Raw genomic sequence first — 21,004 nt, 5'->3', positions numbered from 1 at the left:
AGGTTTGTGTTTGTGTAGTGTTCCTCGCACTACCTATGGGATATATCATAAAGACAACAGGATTCCTTAGTCTGGAAGTTTGCACAAGCCCTTGTTAGGGGGGAAGACTCCTGGGGCCATCTAACAATTTCCCCTCAATCTTTTGTTGTATATGTGTGTTCGTACTACGGACTCCAAAAATGGTGAATAACTCTGCCCTTCAACAACTCATAATCCTGTTGTAAACCCACGGTACTGAGTGGCATTAAAAGTAAACAAGTTTGGCAGCAATTTGGCAGATTTACCGCCAAACGTGTAATGAGGCCGGTACATTTCCAAATTCCTCAATCCCTGACAAAACAGAAATTCGAGTTCTCTACCATGTTGTGACCAATATATTCTTCATCAAACAACAGTGTTATAAATATGGGTACATCTAGAAGAAACCTTAACCAGAAACCCCCTAGAACTGAAGGTTATCCATGCAACCACTCTGGCCTAAAATAATTTGTATTGAAACTGTTCTAATAATTTTAAACTATATTTACAAAGATTATGGTTCGTTTTTAGACCCCGCTGCTCATTGTCCTCATGCTGGTACCTCAGGCCCACTCTACAACATATTAAGAGTGACTTCAAAATTCAGGTGACTATTCTAAACAGCTGTGTCCTTTACACAACATTCAAATCCATCTTTGGAATGTTTGACACATAAACCAGTAGAAGTAACCTTTGAGCGAAGATTGAATAGTTAAACCTTGAAGGGCTCTATGATGCAGGGCGTGGAGGTATAGCCTGGTTAGAAAACAAAAGGTGGCTATCCACCAGAGATGAAGCTGAAAAAGTAAAACTAACAAGAAATTGCACCTCAGGCATATTGCCATACCTTTTCTGACGCAATCATTTTAAAATAGACACACTAGACAATCAACATGTATCAGAGACAGTTTCAGAAGAAATACAAAGCACCTGCTTTGACTGAGGTACACATCCACTGGTATCAGCAACTTTGAGAAACACCAATATGGACACGACCGGCTGAAAGGTAAGCATGCAAACTGAGCTAACCTTTTGGAACATTTGAGGAGAAGGAAATGGGACTGACACATGAGCATCCTTGAGGCTGGCTTTCACCCGATTGGGTTTTGTAGGGGTATAGAAGCTAATACAATATGACTGCCTTATTTGCAAGCCATAGGAGCCTTCAACTAGTTAGTTCATTACCTTTTGGTCTTATCCAAATTAGAAGTATTTTTGAGAATAGTGTATCAGGACTGAGAAGAGACAGCAGAGTTACTCAAATGAGTAGATGAGTAGGAGAAATTAGTGCTTTTTCCTTAACAGATGTGAGACTATTCCCTTAGGCCATGCTTCATGGAAAAGGGCGCATTGATCCCACAAATCCTGCATGCCGAAACTGTCTATGAGCGGCATGTCGCGCAGAATAAAAAATGACAAAGTTACTCACCGTAGTGACTACCTTACTCCTAGTCCATAGTCCCCTTTCGTCCATACTTGTGGGCACATTCCGTTCATCGGGACGAGACCGGAGCACTTTGAAAGCATCAAAAAATTTACTTTTTTGTCCTTCTTTTATTTTTACGCGAATCCACTGAACGTGATCGCAGCCCGGCCTTCCAGAGCTCTGCCCCGCACATCGCCCTTCAGACCTTTTCTATTGCCAGGTCCACGACCATCTAGCAACAATAGAGGATACTTATTAGAGGGGATTAGAGGGGATGGCAGGCGGGCATATAGAGGAAAGGGGACTATGGACTAGGAGTAAGGTAGTCACTACGGTGAGTAACTTTGTCGTACTCCTACATCCCGTCCCCTTTCCTCTATACTTGTGGGAGATTCTCATGCACTGACCAAATGATATACGGGTGGATGGAAATTTCCCTTATTGGAACACATTCTTAAGAACTGTCTGGCTGAATCGGGCATCAACCTGGGAGATCAGGACAAGACAATGCCTGCAGAACGTCAAAGGGGAAGCCCACGTAGCAGCCTTGGCTATGGACCCCCAAGGGACTTATTTTTAGAAGGCCGCTTTGCCACGGACCAGATGTGCATGAATGCCCTTAGGGGGCTGAAGGCCTTGAGTTTTGTAGGCTTCAGAAATACATGAAGCTATCCAACGGATGCTTTCGAGGCTGGTTTCCCTTTTGGGTAACCAAATGTAACAAAGAGCTGTGAAGGACTTCTAAGTTTGTTTGTTCTGTTGAGGTAAAACTTCAGAGCATGTCTGACGTCTAGCTTGTGTAAAACCCTCTCAGCATTGGAGACCGTGTTCGGGAAGAAAACCGGTAAAGATATTGACTGGTTTAAATGGAATTCAGAAACCACCTTAGGAAGGAAAGAAGGGCGAGTGCGAAGCACAACCTTGTCCTTGTTGAAAGTTAGGAGCAGATGATAGACAGAGAGAGTTTGAAGCTCACTTATTAGTTGCACAGATGTTACAGCAATAAAAAAGGCCACCTTCCAAGAAAGGTACTTGAGCTCAGTAGTGGCAATGGGTTCAAGACGTTTATGACATAAGGCGGTGAGGACCACATTCAGATCCCATTTAAGATGAGGGTCCTGAACCGGCGGAAATAGATGAAGAAGACCTGCAAAATGTCTCTTGATGACTGGGATAACCAGTGGAAAACAGCAACTGTCTGTGGATAGATAATCCGCAATGGTGGATAAATATGTCCTGCATGATAATACATGGATACCAGAGGCTGCAATGTCAGTTACAAAAGACAAGACACAGTCAATAGAAGTCTGTCTGGGATCAAGCTGTTCAGCTAGATACCAATGACAAAAATAAGAGCCACTTGCCCCTGTATTGAGCTCTCGTAGAGGGCTTACGTGACGCTTGAATTATATGCATGTTGTCCTCGGGGAGGTTGAACAGCGCTAATGATCGGATCTCAGGCACCAGGCCACCAAGCTGAAGGATTGTGGGGAGGGGTGCTACAACTGGTGATCTCTCTGGTGAAGAAGGTCGGGAATCTACGGCAACCTGATTGGGGAGCACACCAACAGGTGCTGCAGTTCCGAAAACCAGAACCTGGCTGGCCACCAAACAGCTAAGAAGAGGAGAGTGTAGTTGGAGGCACTCCTGAGTTTCCAGAGCGAACGATGAATCAGTGGCAATGGAGGAAAAGCGTAAGCTTTCATATTGTCCCAAGGGATCTCGAGAATGTCCCCCAAGGAAGACACTCCGAACCCATCCCTGGAAGCATAAAGAGGATGTTTCCGGTTCATTGAGGTTGCAAAGAGGTCCACCGCTGGAGAACCCATTGCTGGAAGATCTTGGTGAGAACATCTGTGTTCATCTCCCACTCGTAACTCACCACAGATTGGCGTCTGAGGGACTCTGTGGCCACATTGATGTGACTTGGAATGTGCACCACTTGAAGCCAGACATTGTGATGGAAATCCCAATTTCAACTTTGGATAGCTAGGTCCACCAAAGGAGGAGACTTGGTGCCCCCCCCTGCTTGTTGATGTAGAACATGGCTACGGAATTGTCAGTGCAAATTTGAACCACACTGTTGGTGATAGAGGATTGAAAAGCCTTGAGCGCCAGAAAAACTGCCTGGAGCTGTAAGTAATTGTTATGGGACTGCCTGTCTTGGGGCATCAGCAATCGTACACCTCCAGGTGACACAGTGTCGCTGCCCACCCCAGAAGTGAGGAGTCTGTAGTACACGTTACTTGTGACAGGTCTCCTGGAAGGAGGTCCCCACTGAAAGGTTGCTGGCGGACGGCCACCATTGGAGATCCGCCGTCATGCAGGATGGGACTGGAATCATCTTGGAGTCTGGATCTGTAGCCTGGGACCAGCAGCTACGAAGAGCAAGTTGAGTGTGCCTCATTTTCAGGCATGCAAGAGGTAGAGCTAACACAAGAGGTCATGAGGCCCAGGAGTCTCTGGAACCACCTGCCCAAAATGTGGGAGCACTGCAGGAAGAGCTGGCACGTGGATGAAAGGTCCGCAATCCTGTCCTCAGTCAGGAACACTCTGGTACTGACGGTATCCCAAAGTAAACCCAGAAAGATCAGGTCTTGATCAACCATCATAGACCATTTCCACCAGTTCACCGACAGCACAAGATGGAACAGGAGCTGAAGGAGTGACTGAAGATTGGCTTCAGCGGCTTGTGGGCAAGGACTGAAACACTTGTGTATAAGCGCGTTATAAATGCCATATCATATCATATCAGGAGCCAATCGTCCAAGTATTTATGTACATGAACTCCCTGTATTCTGAGGAATGCTGCAATGACCGCCATCATCTTCGTAAAAACACGCAGTGCCGAACTGAGACCAAATGGTAGCACTCAATACTGGAAGTGTTCAATTTCCACAGAGAACAGCAGATATTTTCTATGCAGGCTCCAGATCAGGATATACAGCTAGTCATCCTGAAGGTATACCACGCTGAGCCAATCGCCCTTCCGGAGAGAGGACTTAATCTGACTGGGCGTAATCATCTTTAATTTCTCTTGGGGTAGAAAGAGATTGAAATTGGAGAGGTCAAGCAGGATAGTGCGCAGTCCAACCTGGTTATGTTTGAGTACTGTAGACAGATGGGAATAATAGCCCTCCCCTTGATCCCACAAGGGAACATGCTCCACTTCTTTGAGGTCTAGAAGTTTCTGTACCTCTGCTCTGAGGGAAGGCGACCCAGTCTGTTGAAGAGGAAGGTGAGAGGGCGGGGCAAGGGGGAGGGGCAAGCGAAAGCCTACCTGGGTGACAGACAAAACCCTGTGGTCTTCTGTGATGTCTGCCACGCCTCCAGATGAGATGTGTCACGTGCTTCCAATGAAAAACATCATTTAGCAGGGAGACCACCTGTTGCTGAGGAGGAGGCTGGCAACCGAGAGAAAAACCGCCCACCTTGCCTTTGCTGCTTGCGGAAAGGGCCACCAGCGGGAGCATCTGCCTGGCATGCACGGTTGTCTTGAAAACCTCTGAAACCAGAGAAGGATCTTGTTTGAGACCCCGACCTCTGAGTATAACTCGCTTTAGCTGGGGTTTGGCAAAGACCAACAATGACCTAGGAGTTTGCGTGCTTGGTTTTGATGAGTTCCTCATCAGTGGAGGATTGGAATAAATCCTTACCTTCGCTCAATATTAGCCTGACTCAGCTGAAGAGCTGAATTGGAAAATACCTTTTTCCCAAATAGCATCAAGAAGCTTGCCCTCTTTGGAAAGGATCTGAGCTGCTGCAGTGGAGGATGTGGAGGACGGCTTAGACTGAGCGTAGCTGCTGCCACCACCGTTGATGAGGGGAGTGGATATACAGTCAAGAAAATGTCTTCAGACGCGTGTAGCTTGTAACAAGCGTCAATTTTCTTGTTTAGGTGTTGTCCAGAATGAGGTTTTTCCCAGACCTTGTGGGCTTCAGCCAGGACATCCTTTTGGAGGAACAGGCCAGTGCACTCTTGTGTCCACAGGGTAAAAGCTCCAGAAAGTAACCCTTCTTGTGGGGCTGGAGGCTCTGGCATTGGGATGTCTAGCAATGTCATCATATCCACATCCCGGTCGTGAAAGACGCTAATAGAGTGGGGTGGGTCGTCGCTGTCCTGGTCCGCTTGATCCTCATCCAGTGCGGCAGGAGCAGAATCCTGATCCACCGCACGTGGCACCTCAGGCACCGGGGGCAGGAGTCTTTTCCACAGGTGAAAGTGGAAGCAGAGGAGGCATTGGAGGAGGAGGCCCCACAGGAAGTGGTGGAGCAGGTGGCGCTACCGGGACCTGTAGAGGGATTGCCGGAGCAGGGGGCGGTTCAGGTGGCTCAGGATAAATGTCCTTAAATAAATCCTTAAAGTACGCCTTCATTGGATCGGAGTGCACAAGCGTCTGAAACTTATCAAAAACACATCCTCAGAAGATGGTCTAGGCGCTGGAGTGGGTAGAGGCTGCTCTGAAGGGGCATAACCCAGGATCGCAAAGAGGATGGTTGCCAGGATGGTCCTCCAAGAACTTGATCCACTAAACCAAGGGAGTGGACATAGGAAAGAGCAAGACTGTGTGCGGCAGCGGAGCCCGTGCGCGCCAATCCATTGGAGGGCGGAACGGGTTCTTATTATCCACAAAAACATGGAAAAGGCTTCTTAGCCCCAAAAACATGCCTCTCAGTACCAGCCGTTGTGAATGTTGGTGTGAGAGAGGTAGACAAAATGGCCACCGTGGACCATGGGGCTTGGACCGCCATTTGTTAACGCCTGAGGTGAACTGCGTCACAGTTATCAGTGAGGCCATCGTCACCACAGGGGAAACAGGGAACTTATGTTCCATTTTAACCTTGTGACAAGGAACGTTGGCAGAGCCGGTTCTAGCAGATCTAGAGTGCTTTTGCAACCCCTTAGAGACTGCTGATGAATTTACCCCCGATGAGGGAACCTTGGCGGAGTAAGTACTCAAAGACTTAAGGGGTTTAACTAGCTTCTTTGCCACCTCTGCAGGATCGGTTCGACCATAGGCCTGAGTGTGGGAAGGCTTTGAATCACACCCTTAAGCTAAAGCCCTCAAAGGGGGACCCTCAGCCTTGCTGGTCTTAGATATAGCCCCAAGAGGGGATCCTCGGGGGTAACCCCGGTACGTTTAGTCACCTTAACAGGAACCTCGAGACGAGACTCAGTACACTTACTTCGAGATATGGAAACCTCAGGAATGACTGCGGTGACAAAAACTCCAGAAGTACTGGGATTAACTTTAGCTCCCAAAAGGGTAACCTCGGATGAAGAACCGGTCCTGGCAGCCCCTTTGCAGGGAACCTCGGAGGAAACTCCAGAGTGCCGTTTAGATCCCTTTCGGAACATCTAAGGGAGACCCCTGGTACCAGAGCCACTTTGGCCCCTCCCAGACCCCAGGAAGGAGTACTGTGGCCAGAGTGCCCTAAAAAGGAACAAACTTACCGGGCGTTTCCTTTTTTCTTCAAATGTGGAGGAAGTATCCAATGGACCACTCCCTCCCCAGCTGATGCTGGAATGCCCGGATTGGAGAGGGAGTCGCAATAGAAGCACAAGTCCCACTGGTGTTCCTGGCCCAAGCACTCCAGGCAGAGAGAGTGAGGATCCGCCCTCGCAAAATGACATTTGCATAAAAAACAGGACTCCAGTCCCAGACGCTCTGGCATAAACGGAAGAAAGAAGACAGTGGAACTGGAACAGGAAAATGAAGGCCAAGGGAATAAAAAGAAAAATATTCCTAAAATGCAAGTGCATCCCACCCGACCACGTAGAGAAAATGACTGAAAGGCAATGCGCAGGGCACAGCTCAGGAAGGTGGGGCTGCTGTCACATGCGGTGGCCCCGCGTAAAAAGGAAGGACAATTTTTTGATGCTTTAAAAGTGCTCCGGTCCCGTCCCGATAGACAGAATGTCCCCAAGTATGGAGCAAAGGGGATTGGACGTAGGAGTAACTGCGATTTCCTCATATTCATGGAAATATCCGCACAGAACCCCCCATTGTGTAGGCTGTGAGTGGAATGCCCAGAACACGCCCACAGGCAAAGCCATGCCAGCCATGGTGAGGGACCTCTGTGCACACCTCAGACGTGAAATCAATGCACCACAAGACTCCCTGTGAACCCCCACAACCCAGCCACCACTCCGGGGGTGGAGTGTGGGATCCCCCAGAACTACGAGCAGCGCCCCATCATCATGCAGAGCACTTAACGTAAAAGTCAACATTTGACAGTAAATATGCATATGAACCCTCGCAAAACACTCCTGCACTCTGATACACTGCTTATGCACACCCTGATGCCCCATCGGAACCCTGAATGCAGGCACGCACCCCAAAATCCGACCTCTGATCTTACCTTTGTGTGGTGCATCCCATGCGCATGGGCTTGTACCCCTGCCTTCGGGTGGCAGAAAGTATGATGGCTTTCCGTGGTCTTTTTCCTGCCGAAATGTTGCACAGTTGGATCCATGAATACATGTAATTCCACAAAAATGTGGGCATGCGATGGACTGCCTGCGTGCCGTCCCTCGTAACGGCCACATTTTTGCAAGTTGTTCCCCATTTCCTGAGATGACCCCCTTCCCAGCCCCCATGTAAGCCACGCCCTGCGTGGTGTCTTGCACACGGTACTCGGCCGCACGCAGAGACGTGCTGCGCCGGTGCGATAGCCACGCAAATGCAGGAAAAGTCATGCATAGTCGATTCTATGAGTTGACGAACAGGGATTTGCATGCAGAATGGCACTCAAATCCCCGATTTTACACCCAAATATACATGAATCGGGCCCTTAATCAGTGCAGTTTCCTTAACAGATGTGATACTATTCCCTTAATCACGGTGCCACAGATAAAAGAAAACCGAGGGTTAGATGTACAGCATTAGGCCGTACACTAATTCAAGTGTCTATTGTGTTTCAACAACCTTCCAATCTTAAATCAAAATAAAAGTATGTCAAAATTAAAATGTGCCAGATAGACCGCTTGTGGGCTCCTTTAATCATTAGAGCCTGCCAGGTATAAGGAGTTTTGGAATCACATGATTACAAATATTTCTTCCAAAACCAAGTCATCACTATATTAGAAAAGTATCTGTAGACACTTAGGGTTTGCTTTTTTCTTTGTTCTGCACATGGCTGTTTTGCATTTTTTTACAGATATATGATAGCACAAAAATCTTTCCCATTATTGTATCATGATGCACCCACTTTCAGGGTGGAATGGACTATAAGGATCAAAATATTTAGAATTGGAAACCTTTGTGTCAAGATCTTGGATGCAGAGAGCAAAATACAGAGTAATGTTTTGCTGTGAAAAAAGAATCTGCATTTGTGAAACAGAAAGGTGGCAGTTCTGAACGGGGCCTCAGCAGAAGTTCCCTGAACAAGAAGAACCTTGCAGGGATTGCCTTTGCGGATCCTCATTGACAAAGCTGAGAGCAGTGAGGAGGAATCTCAATGCTTCAAGGGCTGAGAGTGTCTTCTGGGTGAACATATGCACATCAATACTTTGGTACGTTTTAGGGCTTTATGCATATCAGTGTAGACTACCTATGGTTGCAGTTCCTTTACTAGTGTAACTAGATGCACTGTCCCTGACACTAGGGAATCCTGAACTGAAACCCCCTGGTTCCATTGACAGAAAAATTATATATATCTGCGCCATCCCGAGCAAACATGGTGGAACTATGGGAATGCAGAAGAGTACCAGTCTGTTATGCCTTTTAACCCCCTCGGATGATTTTGAGGGATTTCTTCGCCATGGTATATCTGCTTAACAGAGGTAGAGGGAAAGCTTGTCCTGCTTTGAGATCCATGAATTGTTCATTAAAATGGGAACACTGAGATGGAGACAGAATGGGCTGGGACTGATTTACATAAAAGTACCAGGAGGTGAATCATGTCTAGAACCACTTGCCAAATAAACTTTCCAATGATAAAAGGGAATCCAAAGAAAGGGTTAATGCACTGCTTTTACCGAACAAAACTCATGATTGTTTCGTGACAAGAGGGAAGAAACATAAGTCAACACAAGACACAATCTCCTCTACCTCAGGGACAGAATATCAAGCTCTCTTGGCTGGAAATCAGATTATTAAGGCAGATGCAACCTCAAACTGTTGACTGTGTTTGCAATGAAACAGGACTCTGAAATATGGGGACTAGATTCATATGGTCGGTCGAAGTGAAGAGGTACTATAGCCTTCTGGAAGAAGCTTCTTTTACCGCTAGATAGCTTACCAAAAGTCTCTTTAATGCTAAACAAGGTATCCATGCCAATATATGACAGAGTGAGAGTGCAAAGTAAGAGAGAGGGTTAAGAAAGCAGCAGCTTCAACAAACTATCTAGTGCCCAAGTCTTGAAGTAAGAGTATGTCCACAGACAGGCACATAAAGAGGCATACAGCACTAAAAAGGTAGAGCTGGGTGGACTCATATGTGTGGGCCCTCTGGAATCAGGGACCACAGTGACATCCACCTGTTTACCAAAACAGAATGAAATCCACAGGAAGATTTTTAAGAACAAATATGAATGAAAAATCAATCAAGCTTATGGGAACAATAATTTGCTCTGATATATGCATGGATCAGCAAGTCCTCTTTGCCCTCCATTAGATCTCCTCTTGTTTTGTAGATTGGCGAGATGTAACCCACTCCCCCTACTGAGCAAAATGTAAAATGGTCCAGATGGGGAACTGACAGATGCATTTAGGCTTGTGGTTTGCCCTTCATGCCCACTTTCAAATGATGGAATATCTCTTATGCTGACAGGCAAGATCATGAGTGACAAAAGAGTAACTTCCTTCCCTTCCAGGGCTTTTTTACACAAACAGAAATAATGCCAAAATGGGAAAGATTAGAGTGGAATATTTGAATTTCGAGCAGGCAAATTTAAGGGGCCTCCTAGAATAGACATGTGTAGGTCTGCCTTCGATAGATCATCTCAAGACAAACCAGAACCACTGTTGAGGGGAACGGCTCTTTATTCTTGTGGGTAGCACACATGCCCCCTCTAGACTAAGATGGAAATGGCCTGGGATCAATGTGAGTCGTGACCAGCACTGGTGGAAGGGGAAAGGCTATGAATCGGTGGGAACAGTTCCATCCTCTCCCAGTTGAGCAACCAGTGGGTGCAGCACTCAGCCTCATCCAGACATAAAAGTGAATGTTCTACACCCTTGGTTGAGGTATTTTCTCATACAGTGGCCACCCAAGTCCTCATCACAATTTCCACCCCAACCCCCCAGACAATATAAAAGCACATGGCAAAGAAGAAATGCCAGAATACCACCCTACCTCCCAGGGATATTTGTCTGAGATGAGATACTCACACCTTCATGTCATTGACTTCCTGATGACCCAGGCCGCTGAAGGCAGATGAGATAGGAATGTAATCCTCCGCCAAGTCTGAAAAGATAGAGATGGCATCAACAGTAGCTCTGTTAGGAAACACATAACCTAGAGAAATCTAATTTCTGCTAGTGCAATCTATTCTCTTTCCAGACATTAAGCACTACGCCCTGGTACTAGTCTCTCTGGAAATGCAGTCTGTATTCCATCCGTACATTCGTATCTCTGGATAGATATTAAGCAATGTGTAAGTCTGCTGTCATGTCTGGTGACACACATTCCAATATTTACACTCTCGTCCCGTCATATCCTTGTGTTAATTTCTTCGGAGGTGCAGTCTGCCCTCTATCTGTGTTCTCTAAACTCCGGAGAAATAACCAACGCTCTCGAATTCCACTTCCCCCAGCAGAAAAAGTTGTCTCCAGTCAGGGTTCACCTATCACTGCTGACACAGTCTGCATTCAGTCCAGTAGTAAACCTGCCCTAGGTCACCTCTGACGATGCAGTCTGGGCTCAATGTCACTGGGCCTAGTAAGATCGCTGTTTTGTTCTCCCCTGTTCCCCTCCCTTGCCTTGTCGCGCTCTGAAACTCTTGTGTACGAGCGCGATAGAAATAAAATATCAATATCAATATCAATCACTCTTTCTCTAGACTATCTGAACTCAATCACACCTTCCTCCTCTTACCAGTCTCCATCCATCCCTATGACATGGCCACTTACGTTTGTGGGACCGCGTAACACGGTCGGCCTTGCCACATGCATCCTTGATGCGGTTGTGATATTCAACAAGGAATGTGCGTTCATGATCAAAGAATTCATCTACTTCCTGTAACCAAAAGACAACAGTAGGATTATTTTCATTATGTGAGTAAAAAACGTTTTTCCAATTAAATCATTTTTCTTTCTTTCAAGCCAGGTGTTCTACAAGGAGTTTTATTAGAAATACAGTTTCAAGATAAATTGATCCCTTCTGCATCTACCTAAAGTTGAAATCCAATGAGTCTTTGTAACAGATCTGTGAACTGAATTCCATTTGACTGTATTGCATATTTCAACAGGAGGCATATTACCTGCAGCGTCAAAGCGATGCCCCTTTGTCTACTGCAGCAAGCCTGTGAATGACCCAGGCAAGAGCAGTTGGCCTTCAGATAACATAATCTTGTACGAGAAAATACTCTAAGATTACCCATTCAAGGGAAGAGCTTGCAGAAGGGTGCCGTCATGTTAGCCTTTCAAGCCTTTCCAACTGTCTGACAAGTTATTATAAAAGTCTTCCACATGAATTTCCAGAGATAAATCTCTGTGTCGGTGCAGATATGTAGGCTAAACAATTATTGCCCCAGATAGCAGGTCAGAACTTCTAATCCACCTGTGATTCTAACTGAATGCAACTCCTTGGACCTGTAAGGTAGACGCTCTATTTTTGCCACATGACCCTCCTGCTCGTTTCAAAGAAAAGCACCATGAAGTCTCAGCAAATGATGCCCTTTCTCTCATTATTATTGTCACTATAAACTGTGTAGCAATCACTTTATATCTATCCTTCATAAAGGTAGCTCAGTGCTTGTTGAAACGTACTATAGATTCTAGTTATAGACTATAGTTAGCAGATACTACTGAGAAAAAAGGATCTAAAAACAGCTATTATAGGCAGAGCAATGAGGTAGTGAACCCTGCAAACAAAGAACTGTTGATCCTGACATACTAAAATGCACCTTTGCATACTAAAAGCACTATGAATACCTGACACTTAACTAGAAAATGATAAAGAGAAGTGAGATTATAATCCAAACCTTTCCTGCACCCACTGCCTCAGGCCTACTCAACATGGTACTCAACCATTGAAATAAGCAGTACTCCCCACCTATCTAAAGAACGCCCCCCCCCCGCCCCCCGGCTGCCCCAAAGACCAAGACAATCTCTGATATACCATGTCCTAGCTATGCAAAATGAGGTCAGAAAATAACTGAAGGATTTATTGGAATCCAGCAATCTTCTTTTGATCGACTGTCAGGCCTCAGGCTTTGGAGAGGTAGTGGCAGATATCCACGAGGACCTCCTAACTGCCCTGGTAAAGGACCAGCCCAAAGCCCTTAACCTCCTTTACTTGTTCACAGCCCCCACAATAAGGTAGACCTGTGGCATCTTCTTCTCAAAAATCTGGGACTATCTGAAACTGAAATTGGCAGCATAGAAATCAGGGTGTGAGACGGGTTTCCCTTGCTGTTCAACATATACATGTGCCACATAGCCCTGGTCATTGAGTTCAGTTGCAACTGTATGCGGATGGCACTTAGATCCACCTATGTCTGGAGAGTGGTCCTAGACATTGCACCCATATTACAGAAGGTCTATAAAATATAAACTTCAGGTTTTGTTAGTCTTAAAGGCATGGTCTAGTAAACATTTTTATTGTCCCTACAGGTCGGCCATGTTTTTTTAAGCCTAAGTGGCTCGATTTTAGAAAACTTTCCTATGGACCTTACCTGAGTTTTCGTCCATTAAACGCATGTGAAAACAGGCACAAGGGAGCTGCCATTTTGTGATAATCCTATCATTTCCCCCGTCGCCCTGGCTGACCTGCTTTTGCGGCACTAAATCATATCCCCCGCCCCTGAGCCTGTCATCAGCAGACTCGTACCGCCCATTTCCCAACGCCACAGCACGTCTTGTGTCAACATTCGCTGCGCTTCAGCTAATGAAGTGTCGCCATGGAAATGGCAGGACGCCTCTTTCCTCAATAAGTATAAACAGACCGTTTCACAACACACAGCAGCAGATTTTCGATTCCATTCCTCTCTCTGTGTTACTTAGAGTATTTTGTGACTCGTTTCTGTGCTCTGGTCAGCTACCTTCGCCGCTTGTAGCCTGTGTGAACACCTGTACCATCTCAGTAAATTATTTTACTTTGTTTACCACACAATGGCTACAATAATGCCCTACATGTATGAGCCCAAGTATACAGAGGAGGAACTACTGGAAAGGGAAGCAAACGAAAACCATGGGGATTTCGGACGGCAGTTGGCAGGACGAATCAACAGATGAAGAGCCTGGGCCTAGTCGCATGGACGGCGTCTCCACCTGGTGCACATGTAATCGGTGCGAGCTAATACCAACCGAGGAGGAGAACTGCTGCTGCCGAAAAAACTCGGGATGCCTGGCCTACATTTCGGAAGGCGAGCCATGACCGCAATGCATCACCGAGCTGCCAGACTTCAGGGCAGCCTGCCTCACACGGGCCGTGTTGAGAATAATGATGGTGCTTATGCACGAACTTCGCGCAACTGTTCGTCCTCGTAATCCGAGTAACGAGTAAGTATAATCTGCTTGTCATGCCACTCCTATTTCATGTTCTTCTACTATATCCAAAATTACATCTACATATCATTGTAACGCATGTAAGTCGTTCAAAAGTGTGCATTGTCTAGATAGCATTTGTCCGTGCAGAATGCCATTAGTTACAAGAATTGTCATTGACAACAAACGTTTATTAAACTTATCTTGGTCATTTAAAAACAGTTTGTTTCATTCCTTTTCACAGGTGGTACAGGCTGGTGGCCTATCGTTCCTTTACATGGTGGCTCCACGGAGGCTTGGACACCGCGTTCGAAGAGTGATACCCGCCTGTGCCGTTCGTGCCATTAGAGAAACGTTCCTGAGTGACAGCGGTCAGTACAGGGGATTTTCTCTCGCTGTGCTGCAACCTGACCTGTATAATCTTTAAAGTCTTGTATTTTTGTGTCATGAAAATAAGATACAAAATAAAACACCACATATATTTCAACAACGGTTGTTTCGATTTTTTAAATGAATCAAGTGTGTCTCCATTCAAGGATGGACGTCAGACATCTGTGCTCTGAATGGGTGAAGGTCTGGTCGCTGGTCACTATCTATCTAAGCTAACATAACATATTCTCGATAATGCATGCACTAAATAACACTTGTTCAAAGTCTTTCAGTAGGTTATGTCTCTATAAAAGTCACACATATATCTATACTAACAATTACCATTGGATTATACAGGCCTTAGGGTCTTGACCACTATAATACACCGGTTGAAGTGTGGGTCTGTGCTCACCAGAATCTCCGGTATGTGGGATTTGTTATTGATAAGCAACGATATACTATCAAAGGCGGTTCGCGCCAGTGGATGAGCGCTGGCATGGGGGGCTGTCAGGGGCGCGAAAGGCCAAGGTGCCAAACTGCATGTACACTTCAAAAGGTATCCCACGCCAAGGGGCCATCGGTCACATGGCCTCCTCAGACCCTGTGTCTCCAGCCAGCCCTCCCCTTGAAGCAGGCCGCCCCCCTGCAATCCACATAAGTGTGTCTCCATTCAGCAGTCTTCCTGTGCCTTATCTGCACGCCCCAGGCCCATCCATCCCACCCCCTCTATCAAAGGCGGGTCGATCCCGGGGAAGCGCGCTGTCAGGGGCGCGAAAGGCCAAGGTGCCAAACTGCATGTACACTTCAAAAGGTATCCCATGCCAAGGGGCCATTGCTCACATGGCCTCCTCAGACCCCGTGTCTCTAGCCAGGCCTCCCCTTGAAGCAGGCTGCCCCCCTGCAATCCACATAAGTGTGTCTCCATTCAGCAGTCTTCCTGTGCCTTATCTGCACGCCCCAGGCCCATCCATCCCACCCACCTCTATCAAAGGCGGTTCGCACCCGGGGATGAGCGCTGGCATGGGGCGCTGTCACGGGCGCGAAAGGCCAAGGTGCCAAACTGCATGTACACTTCAAAAGGTTTCCCATGCCAAGGGGCCATTGCTCACATGGCCTCCTCAGACCCCGTGTCTCCAGCCAGGCCTCCCCTTGAAGCAGGCCTCCCCCCTGCAATCCACATAAGTGTGTCTCCATTCAGCAGTCTTCCTGTGCCTTATCTGCACGCCCCAGGCCCATCCATCCCACCCCCCTCTATCAAAGACGGTTCGCACCCGGGGATGAGCGCTGGCATGGGGGGCTGTGACGGGCGCAAACGGCCAAGGTGCCAAACAGCATGTACACTTCAAAAGGTATCCCACGCCCAGGGGCCATCGCTCACATGGCCTCCTCAGACCCCGTGTCTCCAGCCAGGCCTCACCTTCAAGCAGGCCGCCCCCCCTAAGACCATGACATACATACGTCATTCATTCACAAACACACCCCTCTTTCTAATACTTTATAAACCACTTGATATGTCTCATGAGAACATCTTTGTGCTTTGCAAGTCAACTCCTGAACGTGTTACCTGGCAACCACTGAGAGCTACGCTAATCTGCTCACGTGCTATCCGTGAACTTCTGTGACCGCTTAGAGCAAACCCATCAGTGTGCTACCTGTGGCCACTCACCTATTCTCCTGCAACATACTGCTCTGCTTGCTGAATCCAACTGTTTGTTGGTCAAGGTAAGGCCATGTATCCTAGTCATATTTCGCAGATTTTTAAATTTCTATCTATTTGCGAGTAGAGTACACAATAGTTCTATGTTCATTGGTCTCATTGCTATTGACTTGAGTTTCCATTGCTATGCTATCAATATATCTATTTATTTTCATCTGTGTCTATTGTCATCGAATTGCATCCTTCGGGGGTCCAGTCTATAATGTAAGCATGTTTCCTTCTCGTGCAAGACAGAACATCCAAGGGACGAGTCACATGTTCAGATTTTAGTCACATCATTTATACATTTCTGCAACTTATGCAAATACTAAGCCGCACATAATAAACTGGTATAGTTCCTGCGACCAAAATAAACCTTGCATTGATCATTGTATGATTCATTTACTTTTGTATAAAATCTTTATTCTTGAAGATTGTATAATAATGTTGATATTTACTTTTCAGATTTATCAACTATGCCTGCCTGTTCGATTAACGGTTGCCCTTCGAAGACCCATGCGAAATCTGAAGGCACCACAATGCATGTATTCCCAAAAACTGTTGATCGAATAAGAGAATGGGTCAGACATTGCGGATATCCACTGGATGAGCTGGAAAGTAGAGTGCAACAAGTCTTACAGGACAAGAGGGGTGATCGATACCGCATCTGCAGCCGGCACTTTTCCTTGGACATGTACACAACATCTTGGGTAACAAAGAAGAATAAATGGCGAACGACACGGAAATTGCTCGAAAACGCTATTCCCACTCTATTCGTCCACATTCCGCCACCGGTGAGTCAAGTATCCGGATTTAGCTTTAGGCCTTGCGGTAGTGTGTAGGTAGCCAAATGGATTAATTGATATTGTAGGTGTTCTATCCCTTGTAATAATTTCGATATTGATATGAGTGTAAAGTTTTTTGAATAATGACATTTATCAATATATTCTTTTTCGATTTCATAACCCACAAACGCAATGTATATATATGGGAACAGGGAACTGTGCTGTATTGAGCATTTTTCAAGTTTTCTGTCGCCTTAAATGGCAATTTTTAATATTGTCATTTCATTATCAATCATTAATTTACTTTTACAACTTCTTGACTATCCCTTGAATCTGAAGCAAGAACATTCTACATCCTTGACGTGGTCACAGTTATCAACCACTTCTAGCGCGTATCAGGTAATCTTACTAGGATAATCCGCTACTGACTTGTTTTATGCATGTCAAGTAATAGTTTTATTCTATCGTGTAATTATTTTACCAAATGTTAGGTAGTGCTTTCCAATTGGTATGCACCTCAGTTATCGTCCACTGGTGTTTGTTGTCAGTTATAATTAGTGTTATCCATACTAATGCAAGTACTGTCTTTCAGGGAGATGCTGAAGCGTCCGCCACATCTACAACATTTCTAGATGTTCTTCACCAGCAGGAGGTATGGATACTGACAGCTCCATCGAGCGTCATCATCAGAGCTGGAATTCTTGTCGTTTGATTGTTCTACACAATGTTTCATTCGTGGTTAGCCGTTGATATGTACCTGTGCTGTCGACCCCAGGTGTGTGTTATGTTTTCACTATTGTAATCCTCACTAATTCAAGTACTAAGTTTCAGGCAGTTGATGGAGCGTCAACCCCTGCACTTGATGCAGAGCCTGACATTCAAGTAATTCCAGGGGAAGTGGAAGCGGGACCATGCGTATACGAATCGGCGCAACAGCTTTCGGAAGTGCGCACTACATTTGCAACATCCATAGATATTCTTCAGCAGCACGAGGTATGGATACTGACAGCTCCATCATGCATGATCATATAACGTGATTCCATTTGCTATACTTTCTTCCATATTAACACAAGTGCTGTTTCAGGGAGACGACGGAGCTTCCACTACAATCACAACATCCCATTTAGATGATGCAGATGTAAATAAATTGGAGAAATAAGTCGATGAAATGTGATCATATTTAGATTTTCCTTGATTCTTTTAGACAATGCATCATTTGTGGTTATCTCTTTATATGTACCTGTGCGTTCGACCCCAAGTATGTGTTATGTTTCCAATATTGAAAAGCATACTAATGCAAGTACTGTGTTTCAGGGAGACGACAGAGCTTCCACTACAATCACAACATCCCATTTAGATGATGCAGATGTAAAGGAATCGGAGAAATAAGTCGATGAAATCTGCATACTTAAATTTTCCTTGATTGTTTTAGACAATGCATCATTTGTGGTTATCTCTTTATATGTACCTGTGCCGTCGACCCCAAGTGTGTGTTATGTTTCCAATATTGAAAAGCATACTAATGCAAGTCCTGTGTTTCAGGGAGATGCGGATGCCTCCTCTCCAATACAACCATTCATGGCAGTCCATGCAGAGCCAGAGGTATGGATACTGACAGCTCCATCGAAATAGATCATCACTGGTCGAATACTTGTCGTTTGATTGTTGCACACAATGTTTAAATCGTGTTTGGCTATTGAGATGTACCCGTGTGTTCGTCCACACGTGTGTTTTATGCTAACAATATTTTGATACATAGTAATGAAAGTACTATGTTTCAGGGAGACGATGGAGCCTCGTTCTGTGCTGTCTATGCGGATACAGAAAATATAGTCGTTGCAGCGCAAGAGGAAGGGAGGACATGCAGAAACGAATCGGAGCTACAGCGTGCAGATGTTGAAGGTCGAGTCAAAAAAGTTGCAAAGAAAAAAAAACAAAAAAAGGTTAGTTACAAACAGTTCATAACTTTAAAAAAATGTTTGTACTGTGGACTATTTTATGTTTTTTTACAGTCAATTGGACTACACTTTATCTTGTGTTTAAACTGAACATCCCTTTTCCAATCTCTGCTCCAGTTACCCGTGGGTGTCAGAACTATACATACAGAGACAGTGAAACGAATGAGAGATGTTGCTTGCCAGACCATGTACACTATGGAGGAACTATTAATTGAGGCGAGGCGTGTTCAGGCTCGAGATGCTCATGTCCAATGGCCAGAACATGAATTAACTGTGTTTGGAGACTACAGCAAAGTTGCATTGGACCATAGCTACAGTGCGACCGCACCACCACAAGAAGATATTATTGAATGTATTGAAGATAGCTCTGAAGTAGTTGCAGATCAATTCACACAATCTACACCCGCCAAAAATGTGCCACCCAAAAACCTGTCGACATTGTTGTGTTCTCCCATCAATGTTGAAGTGATAGATGTCAAAATGACAGAGAATGAACCAGCCGCAGCATCCATAGACGCATCAGAACTTGATATCAGCGATATTACTTTCCAATGTGTTGAAATCACCACAACGTCACAGGCCGAAACAACGTTGACTCAGGAAGACAGTCTAATGAAAGAGAGCAAATACATTGTATTCGACAGTTTTTTGATGGAAATTATAAGTATGCTGAAATGTGTGCATTCCATTAGAGGGAAAGTATGTGGGAAGCCATTGATTAATGTTACTCGTCAAATAAAAGGCAGTAACGTCAAAATAAATGCTGCCTTTAGATTAAATCATAGGTTCTCATGGTCTGCACAACCGATGCTGGGGAAACTGCCAGCAGGCAATCTACTGTGTGCAGCTGCATCACTTTTTAGTGGCTCCAGTTTTAGAAAGTTAGAGGCTTTCTTTCAGTTTATGGGACTCCATTTCATTTCTAAAGCGCTGTACTACATATACCAACGTGATTATCTGTTTCCGGCCCTTAGTGATGCTTGGGAAATTGAACAATTGTCTCTAGCAAGTACATTCGAAGGCAACCGATTCAGGCTAGCCGGCGATGGACAGTGCTACAGCCCTGGATTTTCTGCCAAGTACTGCACCTACCACTTTCAGGACATGGATAGTAAGAAAATTGTGAGTTCGGTGGTCGTGCAGGTAACACAATGTACATCGTCAGTGGCCATGGAGAAACTAGGATTTATAAAATCAGTGGAATATCTACAATCAAGGGGAATGCACATCGACCTCATAGCCACGGACAGACACGTTTCAATTGCCAAGACAATGAGAGAGCAGTTCCCACATATTAATCATCAATTTGACGTATGGCATCTTGCTAAATCAATCAGTAAGAAAATCTCGGCTGCAGGAAAAAAAAAAGGTTTTGAAAGTATTTTGCAGTGGTCGCATTCTATCACCAACCATCTTTGGTGGAGCTCAAAAACTTGTGAAGGGTCAGTGGAAATACTACTTGAAAAATGGCGGTCACTGATGCACCACTGTACCAACGTTCACCGCTGGACAGCAAATCAACATTTCCACCAATGTGAACATGGCCCTTTGTCCCCAGAGGAGGCACGGAAGAAGAAGTGGTTGATTCCATCTTCACCGACACACAAAGCCATTGAGAAGATTGTTTTCGACAAAACTCTATCAAGAGATTTGAGAGGACTGACAGAATTCTGTCACACAGGAGATTTGGATGTGTTCCACAATATGTGCCTAAAGTACAGGCCAAAGCGCTTGCATTTTAGCTTTCGGGGCATGAAACATCGCACTCTACTAGCGGTCTTGGCCCATAACAGCAATGTCGGAGGTGAACAATCTAGGACTAGGGGTAAAGTAAGGATGCCTCGCTACACTAAGGTGTTTTCAAAACGAACTAAGCAATGGGTGATCAAACCAGTCTATGATGAAATGCAGTTCGACTTTGTGAAAGGCCTTATTGTTGCTGTGTTAGAGAAGCACAGATATGGAATTTTGGACGTTTCTGTGCAGAGCAGTGATCCATTGCCACCGAACATTGCGACTGTGCCATGCCCGCCCGAAGCACAGCTGGTTGTGAAGTACAAATCCCGGTTTAAATAATTGCAATACGATTGTCTTTTTGT

The 21,004-nt window shown here is 45.5% G+C and overlaps 1 protein-coding gene across 4 annotated transcripts in view; it reads right to left on the bottom strand.

The window, feature by feature from the left end:
• Positions 1–21,004, bottom strand: part of SNX32 (sorting nexin 32) — a 490,023-nt gene that overhangs the window by 190,495 nt on the left and 278,524 nt on the right. For all 4 annotated transcript variants that reach the window (XM_069644826.1, XM_069644829.1, XM_069644825.1 and 1 more), the window contains 2 exons: positions 11,521–11,626; positions 10,780–10,855 (listed from right to left, as the gene is read on the bottom strand). In XM_069644826.1, the coding sequence (XP_069500927.1) occupies positions 10,780–10,855; positions 11,521–11,626 (182 nt within the window). The remainder of the gene's footprint in view (positions 1–10,779; positions 10,856–11,520; positions 11,627–21,004) is intronic.

Source organism: Ambystoma mexicanum, chromosome 2p (genome assembly GCF_040938575.1).
Source record: "Ambystoma mexicanum isolate Mex_15411 chromosome 2p, UKY_AmexF1_1, whole genome shotgun sequence".
NCBI classification, from domain to species: Eukaryota; Metazoa; Chordata; class Amphibia; order Caudata; family Ambystomatidae; genus Ambystoma; species Ambystoma mexicanum.
Note: the sequence above shows the minus strand (reverse complement) of the source record. Positions and strands in the feature narration are given on the sequence as shown.